Source organism: Sinohyriopsis cumingii, chromosome 6, assembly GCF_028554795.1.
Source record: "Sinohyriopsis cumingii isolate HCF-2022 chromosome 6, ASM2855479v2, whole genome shotgun sequence".
Classification (NCBI taxonomy): domain Eukaryota; kingdom Metazoa; phylum Mollusca; class Bivalvia; order Unionida; family Unionidae; genus Sinohyriopsis; species Sinohyriopsis cumingii.
The window spans coordinates 65267425-65280751 of record NC_142966.1 but is presented as its reverse complement, the minus strand read 5'-3'; the positions used below and the strand labels follow the sequence as shown (position 1 = coordinate 65280751).

Below are 13327 nucleotides of genomic sequence, written 5' to 3'. Positions count from 1 at the left end.
AAGGCATCCACTGCCAGGACCTCTCATTTTGCATGAGACATATAAATGGAGCTTGTTGTTCAGATTGGAAACAAACACGTCTAGTGTTGGTCTTCACAACAGTTGAAAAAACCTCTTGACAGGTGCTGAGACAATTCTGTGTGGACTCCACAGTTTTGTCTGTAGAGGCTGTCACCAGGATATTTCTCTTGCTCAGAATGGTGTGAATTCTGAGGGTGATCTCTGAGAAGACTACCTATCTGAGGAGGTTCCAGTCTTCCATACATAAAGAATAAGAATGTGTATTTCCTTGTCACCTGATGTGTATACACTACAACCAATGCATTGTCTTTGGTGATCATAACATAATGATTCCATATGAGGCTGAGACGCCCTTTTCAAGCTAATCACTCCACTCCTATTTCTAGGCTGTTGATATGAAGGGTTGATTCTTCCTGAGACTTGTTCTTGAAGAACTAGTCCCCCTGGCTCCAGCTGAGCACTCCAATCTGTATATGATGTGTCTGTGTACAGAAAAAAAGTGGGGTTCCAGAGTCAGAATTCAGGACTCCAGTATTCAAGCCAACTGTGGGTCTTTGTGAGGTCTCAGGTTTGAGATAAGCAGGAAGTAGGCAAATGAATTTTTTTCTAGGTAAACTAATTCCACAGTTGTATTCAGAGTTCCAAGAAGAGCAAGATAAAGGTGGGCCAACAATGCAGTCTTGGTTAATAGAAAGGCTTTCTATGAGCTACATAATCTGGATAATTCTATCTGGAGGAATGAAAAAAACTATCCCGTGTCTAGTGAGGAAATTCAACCCCACATAGAACAATGTCCTGAGAAAGGACAAGATCCTATTTCTCTAGGTTGGGGACTACATCCAGATGAGTCATCAAATTAGAGAGAGGTCCTAAAGAATATATGAACAATAAATTATTATTCCATGAGTTATCTATCCAATTGTGAAAATAAAGGTGAAAGTCCCATATTCCAACAATCTGGGCATCCAGAACCAGAAACTGGAGGCTCTTCAAGCAAGGTCTCTTACTGGTGAAATCTCTGGACTAAAGAATCCTGCTTACAGGACATCTACTCTCTTGTCATGACTCATGGTAGCAATAATTTACATTTCCAAATCTTATGGTCAGTTCTGGCTTGCATAAAAGTCTGAAGAAACAGAACTCAAAAGGTACAATGCAATCACTTTAGTCAGTATAACATATAATATGGTTATAGATACACTCCTTTAACAAGTACAAGGTACATGAATGTATGTATATTTGTATGCAAACACAGTCATATGAAGACAAAATTATATCAGATGAATGTTGCAAGGAAAGAGGGGAGTTTGTTAAATGATCATTGCTCTAGAGAAAATATTAAGATAAAATGATGCCTACATTTATTTACTTAAGTGACAAATATATATATATATATGGCCAATCAATCTGTGATTTAATATTTCAATTAACTCAAGCTTTTTGTAAAAATTCAAATTCTTAATGCAGAAACAGTAAAGAAAATAACATCTAATTAATTAATTAATATACTGTTCAAAACAAGCTTTGTACATAATCACATTTTAGCAGATCCATTTTTTGGTTGGGGTGGAGCATTAAAAGTACTACCATCTCCTGGACTCACGCAAGACTAACCATATATACTCGCTTAATAAAAAGTAGAATCAAACTGCAAGCAACAAAGATCCTGATCTGCTGTAGCAGCATCCTCCATTATGTACAAGACATACAGACAAACAGGACAGAAGGACAAGAATATATACCACCTTACCACAGAACATGGACTGGCTAGCTTTGGTAACACAACCTTTTTCAACTTTCACTGCCATGCAATGCAAAGCTAAACCAGTGTCTAGGGAAAAATCAAAATCGACATGAAACAAAAACTTGATGCCTCAAATTTGGGGGCACCAGATGGCACTGTTAGCATTAATGAAAGCAAATTAGATTAAAAATAAGAAACAAAGCAAGCCAAATCATCCCTTTACGAATTATAAGTAAAATTTATGCCAGTCCAGAGGAATTTTAGAAGATCCATTTCTTTGTGTGTTAGCCAAACATCACCTTTCTTTTAATAGCAAGTACTGGATGACATCATAATCCTGATGATGTCAACACTTACTTAAGGAATGGGAACAAAATACATCAGCTTGAAGTATCAGCAAGGGGGGTTTCATTAAATACTGGTCAGGCCAGGTTGGATACAGTGTATGATTGGATCTAATTATACAGAAAACTAATGGTACATATCATGAAAACTCACCAGGTGCCACTCCATCATCTTTCAGCATCTGAATCTTGACATCATCATCATTAGCTGTGGCCATGGTGGATGGCTACTCACAAGTTGTGCTCAGTTAGTTCTGAAAATATTCAGCAAAAAAATTCTTTTAACTCTATTTAGTTGTACATAAACTAGTTTGCAACAAATTCAAACACAATACATGTATATAACATACACCAGGGATCTCAAGCACAAACCACCCTGAGGGCCGCATGAGGGCATGTTCAATGGCCCAAGGGCCACACCACCTTTGTTATATCTCATGACACCTTGTGACACCAATCATTTTGTGGGCCACAGGATATGGCTTGGCAAGCCACATGCGGCCTATGGGCCACATGTTTGAGAGCCCTGACATACACATTAGGGAGCTGTAGTAGCTCAAGTTAGTAGAGAAATAAACTCCTAATCCATGGATCCTAGATTCAATACCATCCAGGTCAATCCAGGAATGGTTGCCTCTGTGACCTTATCATTTAAGAAAGGCACTTAGCTCCCATTTCCTTGGCAAAGTGTTGTTACCCCCCAAACTCAAATAAACATGCATGTTAATGGTTCACACTGTGTTCTTGTGTCAGTTTCTTTACCAGTTCACAAGTCAAAACCTTCTAAGTGCAAGTCTCCAAATCTTACCAATTTTTTAATTAGTCCTTGCTTTCATCCAGCTCTTCATTATCACCATCTTGTTAACAGTAAGATGTGCATGTCTCATAGACAACGACACTAATTACACATTCACACTGTGAACAGTGTAAAACTGTTGCATAAACTGGGGTGAACACGCATACAAAATTGGAATAATTACAATCCCATGGCAAGACGATTTTTTGCATGTTCTCATGGAGGAAATTTTACACTGGTATAATAATACCTGTTTTGACAAAGTCTAAAAACATAAACACCCAAAACTAAAGAAGAGCACAGCTGCACAAGATCATAACAAAATTCTTCCTTCTCAGTAAAAGGAGAACAGTTAACTTGTCAAACAAAGCAGGCATACTATCTTCATATGTATATTATGCAGCAAAGATCATTCATGTGAGATAAGGAAACTTGCACAAATACACAAAATACACAATTTTATCCATTCATGCACTGGAACATATCAGACCTATGTCACAATGTTTAAATGTTAGACATCTGTCTGTTGAAAACTAGAGTTTGTAATCAATGGAATATCTCTAAAATAAAGGGAGAAAGGGTTAGACATCATCGTTACGCCAAATGTATCCTATGAGGTCAATATTAAACTGCTTATGCCATATGCATTTCATTACTGATGATTTAGCATTTGCGCACAATGAATTTGCATAGTTTCCTGTTACATTTCCTTTTCTGACATAACAGTTTTGTGTGTACTGAAAACTCAGTATCCTCAATGTATTGTGTCCACAAATTTTATTACAGAGTGTCAGTTGTTGAAAGATTGAATCATTCTTTGCAACATATGTGTACAAGCCAAAATTATGATCCCAGTTCTTTTTGAAGCACAGTTGGCTGGCAGCCTCCAGTGATAAAACCAGTTTCCTTTCATTTTGCTCCATCAGAGGAGAGAAAATCTGTGTAGCTGCCTTGCATTCTGACTATGAGCAGTTGTTGTCCAATGTATGTCTCCCTATGAACCTCACTCCTGCCACCACAATGATTCTTCTCTATAATATTGCTTGGTTTGTTCATTCAGAGCTGTGAAACAATCAGCCAATTTTCTCTGCATCCTCCTCATGTCTGGTGAATATTTAAACAGCCCAAGAATAAATGTATGCCTGATATACCCATTTTGTATTTCAACTGGGAAATCAACAATGATTCTAACATCTAGGTCAAGACTTTTCTTGTACAGTTCCACAGTTTAAATTGACAGTTATTACTCTTTACATAGATACTAATGCACATACTATCATTTATGGATTGAAACAAATGGAAAAGCATTCAAACATTCAAAGGGCTGAAAAACTCCAGTTAGTTAAAAAAAATTGTGCTGATGTTAACAATACAGCTTTCCTCGGAAATCATATTTTCAGCAATGAAAGAAGCTCGAAGAATTTGGATAGATTCCATCCATGGTAATATGGCACCTCAGTTAAATTACCCTCTATCAACTTGACTCTGTGAAGGTGATGTATTCTTGAGGGTTGGTACTAACTACTATATAGGGGGTTTCACGGTTAGTATCTCCCCTTGAAAACACCAGAGGGCGTCTTGGTGCAACTCACTTCCGGATAATTCAGTCAATAAAGATGGCAGATGTAGATCAAGAAAATGTGACAGACCGCTCACATTCTGTAACCCAAGATTGATATCTCACTACATTAAAAAAAAACTATCAATATCTGATCAATTTTACTTTTTGTTTCCTCACTAACTTGCGCTGCTCCCAGCTTTCAAATAAATGTTCTCTGCCCATTTCAGAACTTCATTACCTTTCCATTACTATCTTATGCTCTAGTTTGTAATATCTGATTGTGCGAAAGCTTATTGGTGCGTAAAAAGTTCTTGCAATTTATCTTGCTTGAAGAACACAGAAAATATGTTTATTTTTTGCAGCTTTAATCATTGTAGTTAATGGAGGTTGAATGACAATGAGAAAAAAATTCTAACTTCTTAAGGTTCTTTTATTACTGATTTAGATTGTTGCATTTCCATTAATGTTTATTATATTTTTCATGAAATAACTTGAGTTTTTCAAAATGCACAAATGTCAACCACGCTTGAACAGACAGGCACATGTATGAGTCTCCTTGATGATTATTTTAATTTTATTTCCTTGAACGGCTGGATATTTTAGAGTATACAATTTGGAGAAATATCAATGTTAGACACGCTATGCATGTATAGGACATTTGTGGCTCTCACCTATCTGCCTGTCTGTCTGTATGTCTGTCTGTCTCCTTTCATCTGGAGCATGGGTATGTATAATATGCTTAAATGAATGTGTGTTCACATACATAAATTACATAAACATACTTCTGGTTAAAAACAAGTATAAAATGATGCTAAAATAGAAAGAGTGACTGATAGATAAAGACAACAGATATGAATATCTGTGAGTATCCATTTATTATTGACTTGTAGAGCATGTTCTTACAAACAGTCTCTTCTTTAAATCATGCTGTTTGCAATTTTACATCTGGTCCCGTGGATCAATATTGATTTCAAAGGCGAACCAAAGTAATAGGATGGAATCTGTGAAATAATTGGATCTTTAAAACTGACATATTTGATGCAGGGAAAGTCAAACAGAATTTAACTAATTTAAGAAATGTTGTCTAATTTTATTTAGACCCCAGAACATTTTAGAGCTATTTCATGTCATAATAAGCAAAGAAAAATCATGCTGAAAGTTATTGCATGTACCGTTCAATACTTGATGTTTCAAAAGTAAAAAAGAAACAATAAAAAACTTCATTGGGCATGTTATTTAATCTGAATATTGTACAATATTTACATCCAAATATTAATAAATATTCCAACTGCATTAACTACACTCCTTTATCATTATGATTGCTAATGTAATTATTGCTTTGTTAAGATCCTCTGAATACATTAATATACTGTGCTCCATTTCTTTTTTTAAAAAAATCTTTTCTGGTTTAAAATATTCTGCATTACAGATCAGCTGACGTATTGAATTCATGCTATAATTTTATTATCCAACTTATGTTGTAACTTTCTTAACTCGTGTTATAAACGAATTATTGGCCTTTAGAAAGTAACTAAGAAGAAGGATATATCAACATATGACAAATGCAAATTGTTGAGATTGTTTTAAGTTCTGCAGCCAAAATTGTGTAATAAATGCTTAAAATTGGAGAGCAAAGTTAAATGTTCCTAAAAATGTATCAGAAATTCGGGATAATGAATCTATATTATCTAGTATACTATAAATATGGACAGTGTATTTAATTTAATGACTTGATATCATTTAAGTATTGAAAATAAAAAGTATTTAATTATCTGACATAATGTAAGTATGGACACCGAATCTAATTATCTGATTGTTTATAATTATTCTCCTAGCATGAACAAAAGATGTTGGATGTATATAATTGATTCATTGGTTTAACCATAATGATCTGTAGTACAGCTAAGATTCGTTCCTTTGTTGACTTTATGTTATGCTAACCAAGCATAGAATCGTGAACTATCTGGAATTGGAAATTTTTTGTAGGCATGCGCATTGGAGCTAAGGGAGGTAATTTTAGGTGCTTAGCTCAGTAACTCTGATGCAACTGTGAAACCCTCTATACCTCCTGTTATTAGTCCACATGGTGACCTTACAACACACAGCTGACGAAGCCACATGTGACTTTAAAAATGAGTGTCAATTTTATGAATGAGAATTTATTAAAAATGCCTTGTAACTTCATGTATTTTTTCAGCCACAAATGAACATTTTAAAATAACTTTATAAACTGTCCATAAAAATTGTTATCTCTTATCAGTTTCTAACTTGTCAATCTCAAGAATAATGCACCAACAATCTTTCTTGGGGGTGGTGGATTATTTGCTGTTGTTATAGGGTTTAACGCCATTTTTCAGCACAAGACAGGCTATTCATGGTGGTCAGTATCAATGGTGGAGGAAGAACCCAGGAAAACTTTGAAAAGAACCACCATCCCACGAGAAACTACTGGCAAGCTTTCTCACGCACACACATTGTGCAATTTCATAGGATGTTGCATTTTAAAACCAACAGAATACATCATAATTTAATAAACTCAACATATTTTTTATCTGAAAAGAATGCAAAATAATGTGTAAAAAGTTTTTTTTTATCATTTTGGGGAAGAGATCACATATTGAATTAGAATATAACACAGTCAGGGTATGTCTCCTGAAATTTTACAATTTTAGTGGCCATTTACAATGGATAACATTACACAGAAACTTAAAGCTTTTACCGCTAAAGAGAAGCTGGATACCCTGGACACTATACATTGAAGAGTAACAATTTTAGGTAATAACAATTTGACCATCCTAGGACAGCAAATCTAACAGTAATAGAAAGCAGCTGAAAATCAATCCGTTTAAAAAAAACCAAAGTATTCTGATCTACAGACGAGAAATTTCTACAGACACCATTTATTGACCTCAGAACTATGTGTAGACATGACAGACACTGATTTAGTTTTATTATTAGTAACCTATCAGACATAGCATTGCAAAATTGTGTTACCGAGAGTTATTGTTCATAATTATATGTTTCAATGACATCTGTCACTTTCATGAATTTAAAAGTTATGATTTGATTGGTGAACCTGGCAATGTCAACAGAACATCACCTCTAATTGGTGTCCATCAACTCTCTATCACATTGTCAGTAAACATTAAACAATCAACTATGGCTCAACCTGTTTCTCTCAGCAAAAGCGTATTTCTCTTAGCAAAAGTATGCATACTCTGAAAGCAGTGCCTACATGAGACACAATGCAGTATTCTAACTTTGCCAGAATTGATTAAGTTCAACAAAGTACCCTGTAGACCTTGAAGACGAGTCAATTACAAACAAAAATAAAAAAGACTCACTGAGGAATTTAAAAATAGTTTAGTAGCTATTCTTTCCAACTTTTTACCTTCCATTTCTGTCACTCAAGTTCCCTCATTTCTGCTAAGCCTTCAACTCAGTTAAAACAATGTACACATTTTAGTCCATCAACATGAGTTTTTTAAGCTTGGATTTAGATGTATCAAAAGTCAATTACTCCTGAAATGTTCTGATGGAAAACTTCAACTGTCACAAATGTTATTGTGAAGGTGAAAAATTTAAAGGATTACACTGTAGATGATACCCTCTGAATAGTCGCTGATAAAATGCCTTTCTCCCAAACTTCATAAAGCTCATTAACATTAAAAATTGATTAATACAACTCAAACCCTTCCCATTAAAATCTGATGGATTATTCCAAAATGTCAACTAAAGAGAACTGCAATGGCTCACCAGTGGTTGTCCCAATGTTTTTGACTATTTGTAATGATCCACCACCATACTGTACATCTAATTTAAACTGACCTTATTTACTCCTGTTATAAACATCTCAACATTTAAAAGAAGTCAGGAGAATAGTCCAATTAATACAAGACTGGACTGTACCAAGCTTTCCTGTAACCCTGACTTGTGCTGAACACACAGCTACCCCAGGTGTTGTTGTGAGGAGGCTTCTTAAGCCTTAATGATAATTATCATCAAAGCTCCATGTCAAGTGTGCTTGTTCTATTATTAGACACCCTATAAAATTACCTGTGAGAAACATTGCAGACATAAATATTTACTGACAGATAAAGGGCAGAGGTCTATGAGCACTTCCTGCAGGTATGACATGGGTCATGACCTTTAACCTTCAATCTATAAGCTGGAATGACTCTAGGAAATTTATTTTTCTGCGAGAAATTATGCATGACAAAATCTGACATTTTACATTATAATTTTCTTACATATCCATGTTGGTACTGCACTTGACTGTGTACAATATTTTGCACATTTCCACAGAAGTGAAGTTTTAGAGTCATTACAGCTTATAATAAGATGTCTAGTTTTAGAGTCATTCCAGCTTATAATAATAAGCATTATTAATATTATAAGCTGGAATGACTAAAACTAAACATATGTGGAAATGTGCAAGACATTTTACACAGTCAAGTGCACTACCAACATGGATATGTAAGAAAATTATAATGTAACAAGTCCGACTTCTTTCATGCATAATTTCTCGCAGAAAAATAAATTTCCTAGGTTAATTAGAAGATATTCTTACTCATGTTTTCAGATCTTTGTTTATATTAATTGATATACATTATGTACAACTACCTCTAAAACATTTGGCCCTGCCTTGCCAGTCATTTTTTCTATAAGGCTGCTTTCACAGATGCTCCGGTAACCAGCAGATACATGACAGTATGGTTAATTTTCTATTCAAATGATGTGTGAACACAGCACAATATACAGCTACAACCTACATATAAAAACTGAACAAAAATACATCTTTTGAATATATTCTCCATAACTGTACGTAGAATAACAATTTTTAATAACAGAAAATATATTTCATAAAAACAGATGCCACATCAAAGTGCCTGAAATGACTTACATGCAGAATTTAATATAGTTTGTACATCTGGAATTCTATGGTACAGACAGGCAAATAGGTTAGGTCAAATTGAAGTAAAGTGCCTTGCCCAAAGACATACCATGGCAGCCTGCCTGGGCTGATCTGGTGGTAAAATTCAGACCCTGAACTCAATCAAAGGGTTACCATGGCTGCTACCCTATGTATCACTTCTTACAACATTCTGGAGAATACATTTGGCCTGTTCTGGATCACCAAGCCAACAGTGGGTTAATGTGGTTTTATTTATACAAGGGAGTAATGCCACATATATATATATATTTATTATTATACAAGGATGTATATTAAATTAAAATCCCTGTGGCTGACGAATCTAGGGACCTTGATTATGCAAATATTGTCACCCTAGCGCTAAACAATCCATTTCAATAATTCGCTCCATACTGAGTTTCTGCTTGGTGTCGAACCTAGGACCTCTTTATACGAGATAAGACAACTATCGCCTGCCTGCACGTTTCAATGCCCATACTACCATGGCTACTGCCACATCATAAACAAATGATGTTTTGGTAACCGTTCATATACAATACTAGAAGGTGCAGACACTCTCGAAACTTAGATATATACATTATTTGTCCCAACACAGTCTGGGCTGATCTGGTGGTACAAATCAGACCCTGCACTCAATCAAAGGGTTACCAGCCAACAGTGGGTTAATGTGGTGTGTAGGATAGATAATCACAGTGTGCTAAATGGAGTGACAAGGATGCCAATATATGCCCCTATTACCTACATCTGTCAGGGTGTGTACATACAAACAAGAAACATGCTCATGGAACTAAGATGCACAATACATAACCTGAAATGACCTAATCACAAAACTTGCCCATTATGTGAAGGACCAAAGGATTGAGAGATATGAGAGAGACACAGGTCAAACCAAATGCCTTCAGTGATACAAAAAAATTTATTTCAGGCCAGCCAACCATCTGACCCAAGTACTTTTTTCTCCCAATGTAAAAAAGAAAGAAAATCACATTAAAAATATATAATGTTAAAAAAACACACCTGCCTACCCTAATTTTAAAACCAGTACAATAGGAAACACTTTTTCTTGACGTAACAGTCTTGTGGTCTAGAAATGAATGCTCTAGAAATGAAGCTTTGACCCACATCCTACTCATTTTATTGCATCATAGGTTCTCATACAAGTTTTAATTCCTACTTTAAGTTCAGTTGGTAAAATCATTTTTGTTGTGTTCAAATATAATTTGAGAGGAATCAGTTATTTAAATTATTCACTGAATTACAAAATGCTCATCGACTTTTTGGATTAACACTGCTTCAGGATTATTGAGGACTCAAAGACATTCTGGATTATATTATACTGGTACAACAAGTCTATTGAGACATAAATTCATTAAAGACTTTTGGTACATCAGCACATTCAAGATTGGAATTCATTTGAAACACACAATACCTTTGGATTTGTGATAAAACTTCTAAGATGTTTTGGGATTTAATTCACAATACTATAAGTTCTTTTTGAATTTTTTGAAAAATCAATTATTTGTTGAATTTTAATAAACTTGTTTGTTTTGTTTCTGTTACATAAATCAAGACCATAGCCTCATAATACCTACACTAATTGGCAAAGGCAGTTTCTAAACTGATGTCATTGGTTTAATCATGTTATGTAGATGTATTTGGCTCTTTATCTTGGAAACTACTTTATCAACAGTACAATCATACCATGGCTCTCTATCTTGGAAATTACTGTATTAACAGTACAATCATACCATGGCTCTCTATCTTGGAAATTACTGTATTAACATTACAATTATACCATGGCTCTCTATCTTAGAAACTACTGTATTAACAGTACAATCATACCATGGCTCTCTATCTTGGAAACTACTGTATTAACAGTACAATCACACCATGTCTCTCTGTCTTGGAAACTACAGTATCAACAGTACAATCATACCATGGCTCTCTGTCTTGGAAACTACTGTATCAACAGTACAATCATACCATGGCTCTCTATCTTGGAAATTACTGTATTAACAGTACAATCATACCATGGCTCTCTATCTTGGAAATTACTGTATTAACAGTACAATCATACCATGGCTCTCTATCTTGGAAACTAATGTATTAACAGTACAATCATACCATGGCTCTCTATCTTGGAAATTACTGTATTAACAGTATAATCATACCATGTCTCTCTATCTTGGAAATTACTGTATTAACAGTACAATCATACCATGGCTCTCTATCTTGGAAACTACTGTATTAACAGTACAATCACACAATGTCTCTCTATCTTGGAAACTACTGTATCAACAGTACAATCATACCATGGCTCTCTATCTTGGAAACTACTGTATCAACAGTATAATCATACCATGTCTCTCTATCTTGGAAACTACTGTATCAACAGTACAATCATACCATGGCTCTCTATCTTGGAAACTACTGTATTAACAGTACAATCACACAATGTCTCTCTATCTTGGAAACTACTGTATCAACAGTACAATCATACCATGGCTCTCTATCTTGGAAACTACTGTATCAACAGTATAATCATACCATGGCTCTCTATCTTGGAAACTACTGTATTAACAGTACAATCATACCATGGCTCTCTATCTTGGAAATTACTATATTAACAGTATAATCATACCATGGCTCTCTATCTTGGAAACTACTGTATCAACAGTACAATCATACCATGGCTCTCTATCTTGGAAACTACTGTATCAACAGTACAATCATACCATGGCTCTCTATCTTGGAAATTACTGTATTAACAGTACAATCATACCATGGCTCTCTATCTTGGAAACTAATGTATTAACAGTACAATCACACCATGTCTCTCTATCTTGGAAACTACTGTATCAACAGTACAATCATACCATGGCTCTCTATCTTGGAAACTACTGTATCAACAGTACAATCATACCATGGCTCTCTATCTTGGAAATTACTGTATTAACAGTACAATCATACCATGGCTCTCTATCTTGGAAACTAATGTATTAACAGTACAATCACACCATGTCTCTCTATCTTGGAAACTACTGTATCAACAGTACAATCATACCATGGCTCTCTATCTTGGAAACTACTGTATCAACAGTATAATCATACCATGTCTCTCTATCTTGGAAATTACTGTATTAACAGTACAATCATACCATGGCTCTCTATCTTGGAAACTAATGTATTAACAGTACAATCATACCATGGCTCTCTATCTTGGAAATTACTGTATTAACAGTATAATCATACCATGTCTCTCTATCTTGGAAATTACTGTATTAACAGTACAATCATACCATGGCTCTCTATCTTGGAAACTACTGTATTAACAGTACAATCACACAATGTCTCTCTATCTTGGAAACTACTGTATCAACAGTACAATCATACCATGGCTCTCTATCTTGGAAACTACTGTATTAACAGTACAATCATACCATGGCTCTCTATCTTGGAAATTACTATATTAACAGTATAATCATACCATGGCTCTCTATCTTGGAAACTACTGAATCAACAGTACAATCATACCATGGCTCTCTATCTTGGAAACTACTGTATCAACAGTACAATCATACCATGGCTCTCTATCTTGGAAATTACTGTATTAACAGTACAATCATACCATGGCTCTCTATCTTGGAAACTAATGTATTAACAGTACAATCACACCATGTCTCTCTATCTTGGAAACTACTGTATCAACAGTACAATCATACCATGGCTCTCTATCTTGGAAACTACTGTATTAACATTATAATCATACCATGGCTCTCTATCTTAGAAACTACTGTATTAACAGTACAATCATACCATGGCTCTCTATCTTGGAAATTACTGTATTAACAGTATAATCATACCATGTCTCTCTATCTTGGAAACTAATGTATTAACAGTACAATCGTACCATGGCTCTCCATCTTGG

The 13327-nt window shown here is 34.9% G+C and overlaps 1 protein-coding gene across 1 annotated transcript in view; it reads right to left on the bottom strand.

Moving 5' to 3' along the window:
• LOC149797108 (anoctamin-1-like) overlaps nt 1-13327 on the bottom strand; it is a 165987-nt gene that overhangs the window by 130958 nt on the left and 21702 nt on the right. Inside the window, exon 2 of the mRNA XM_089960712.1 lies at nt 2264-2363. Within this exon, the coding sequence (XP_089816838.1) occupies nt 2264-2327 (64 nt within the window). The 5' untranslated portion in view covers nt 2328-2363. The remainder of the gene's footprint in view (nt 1-2263; nt 2364-13327) is intronic.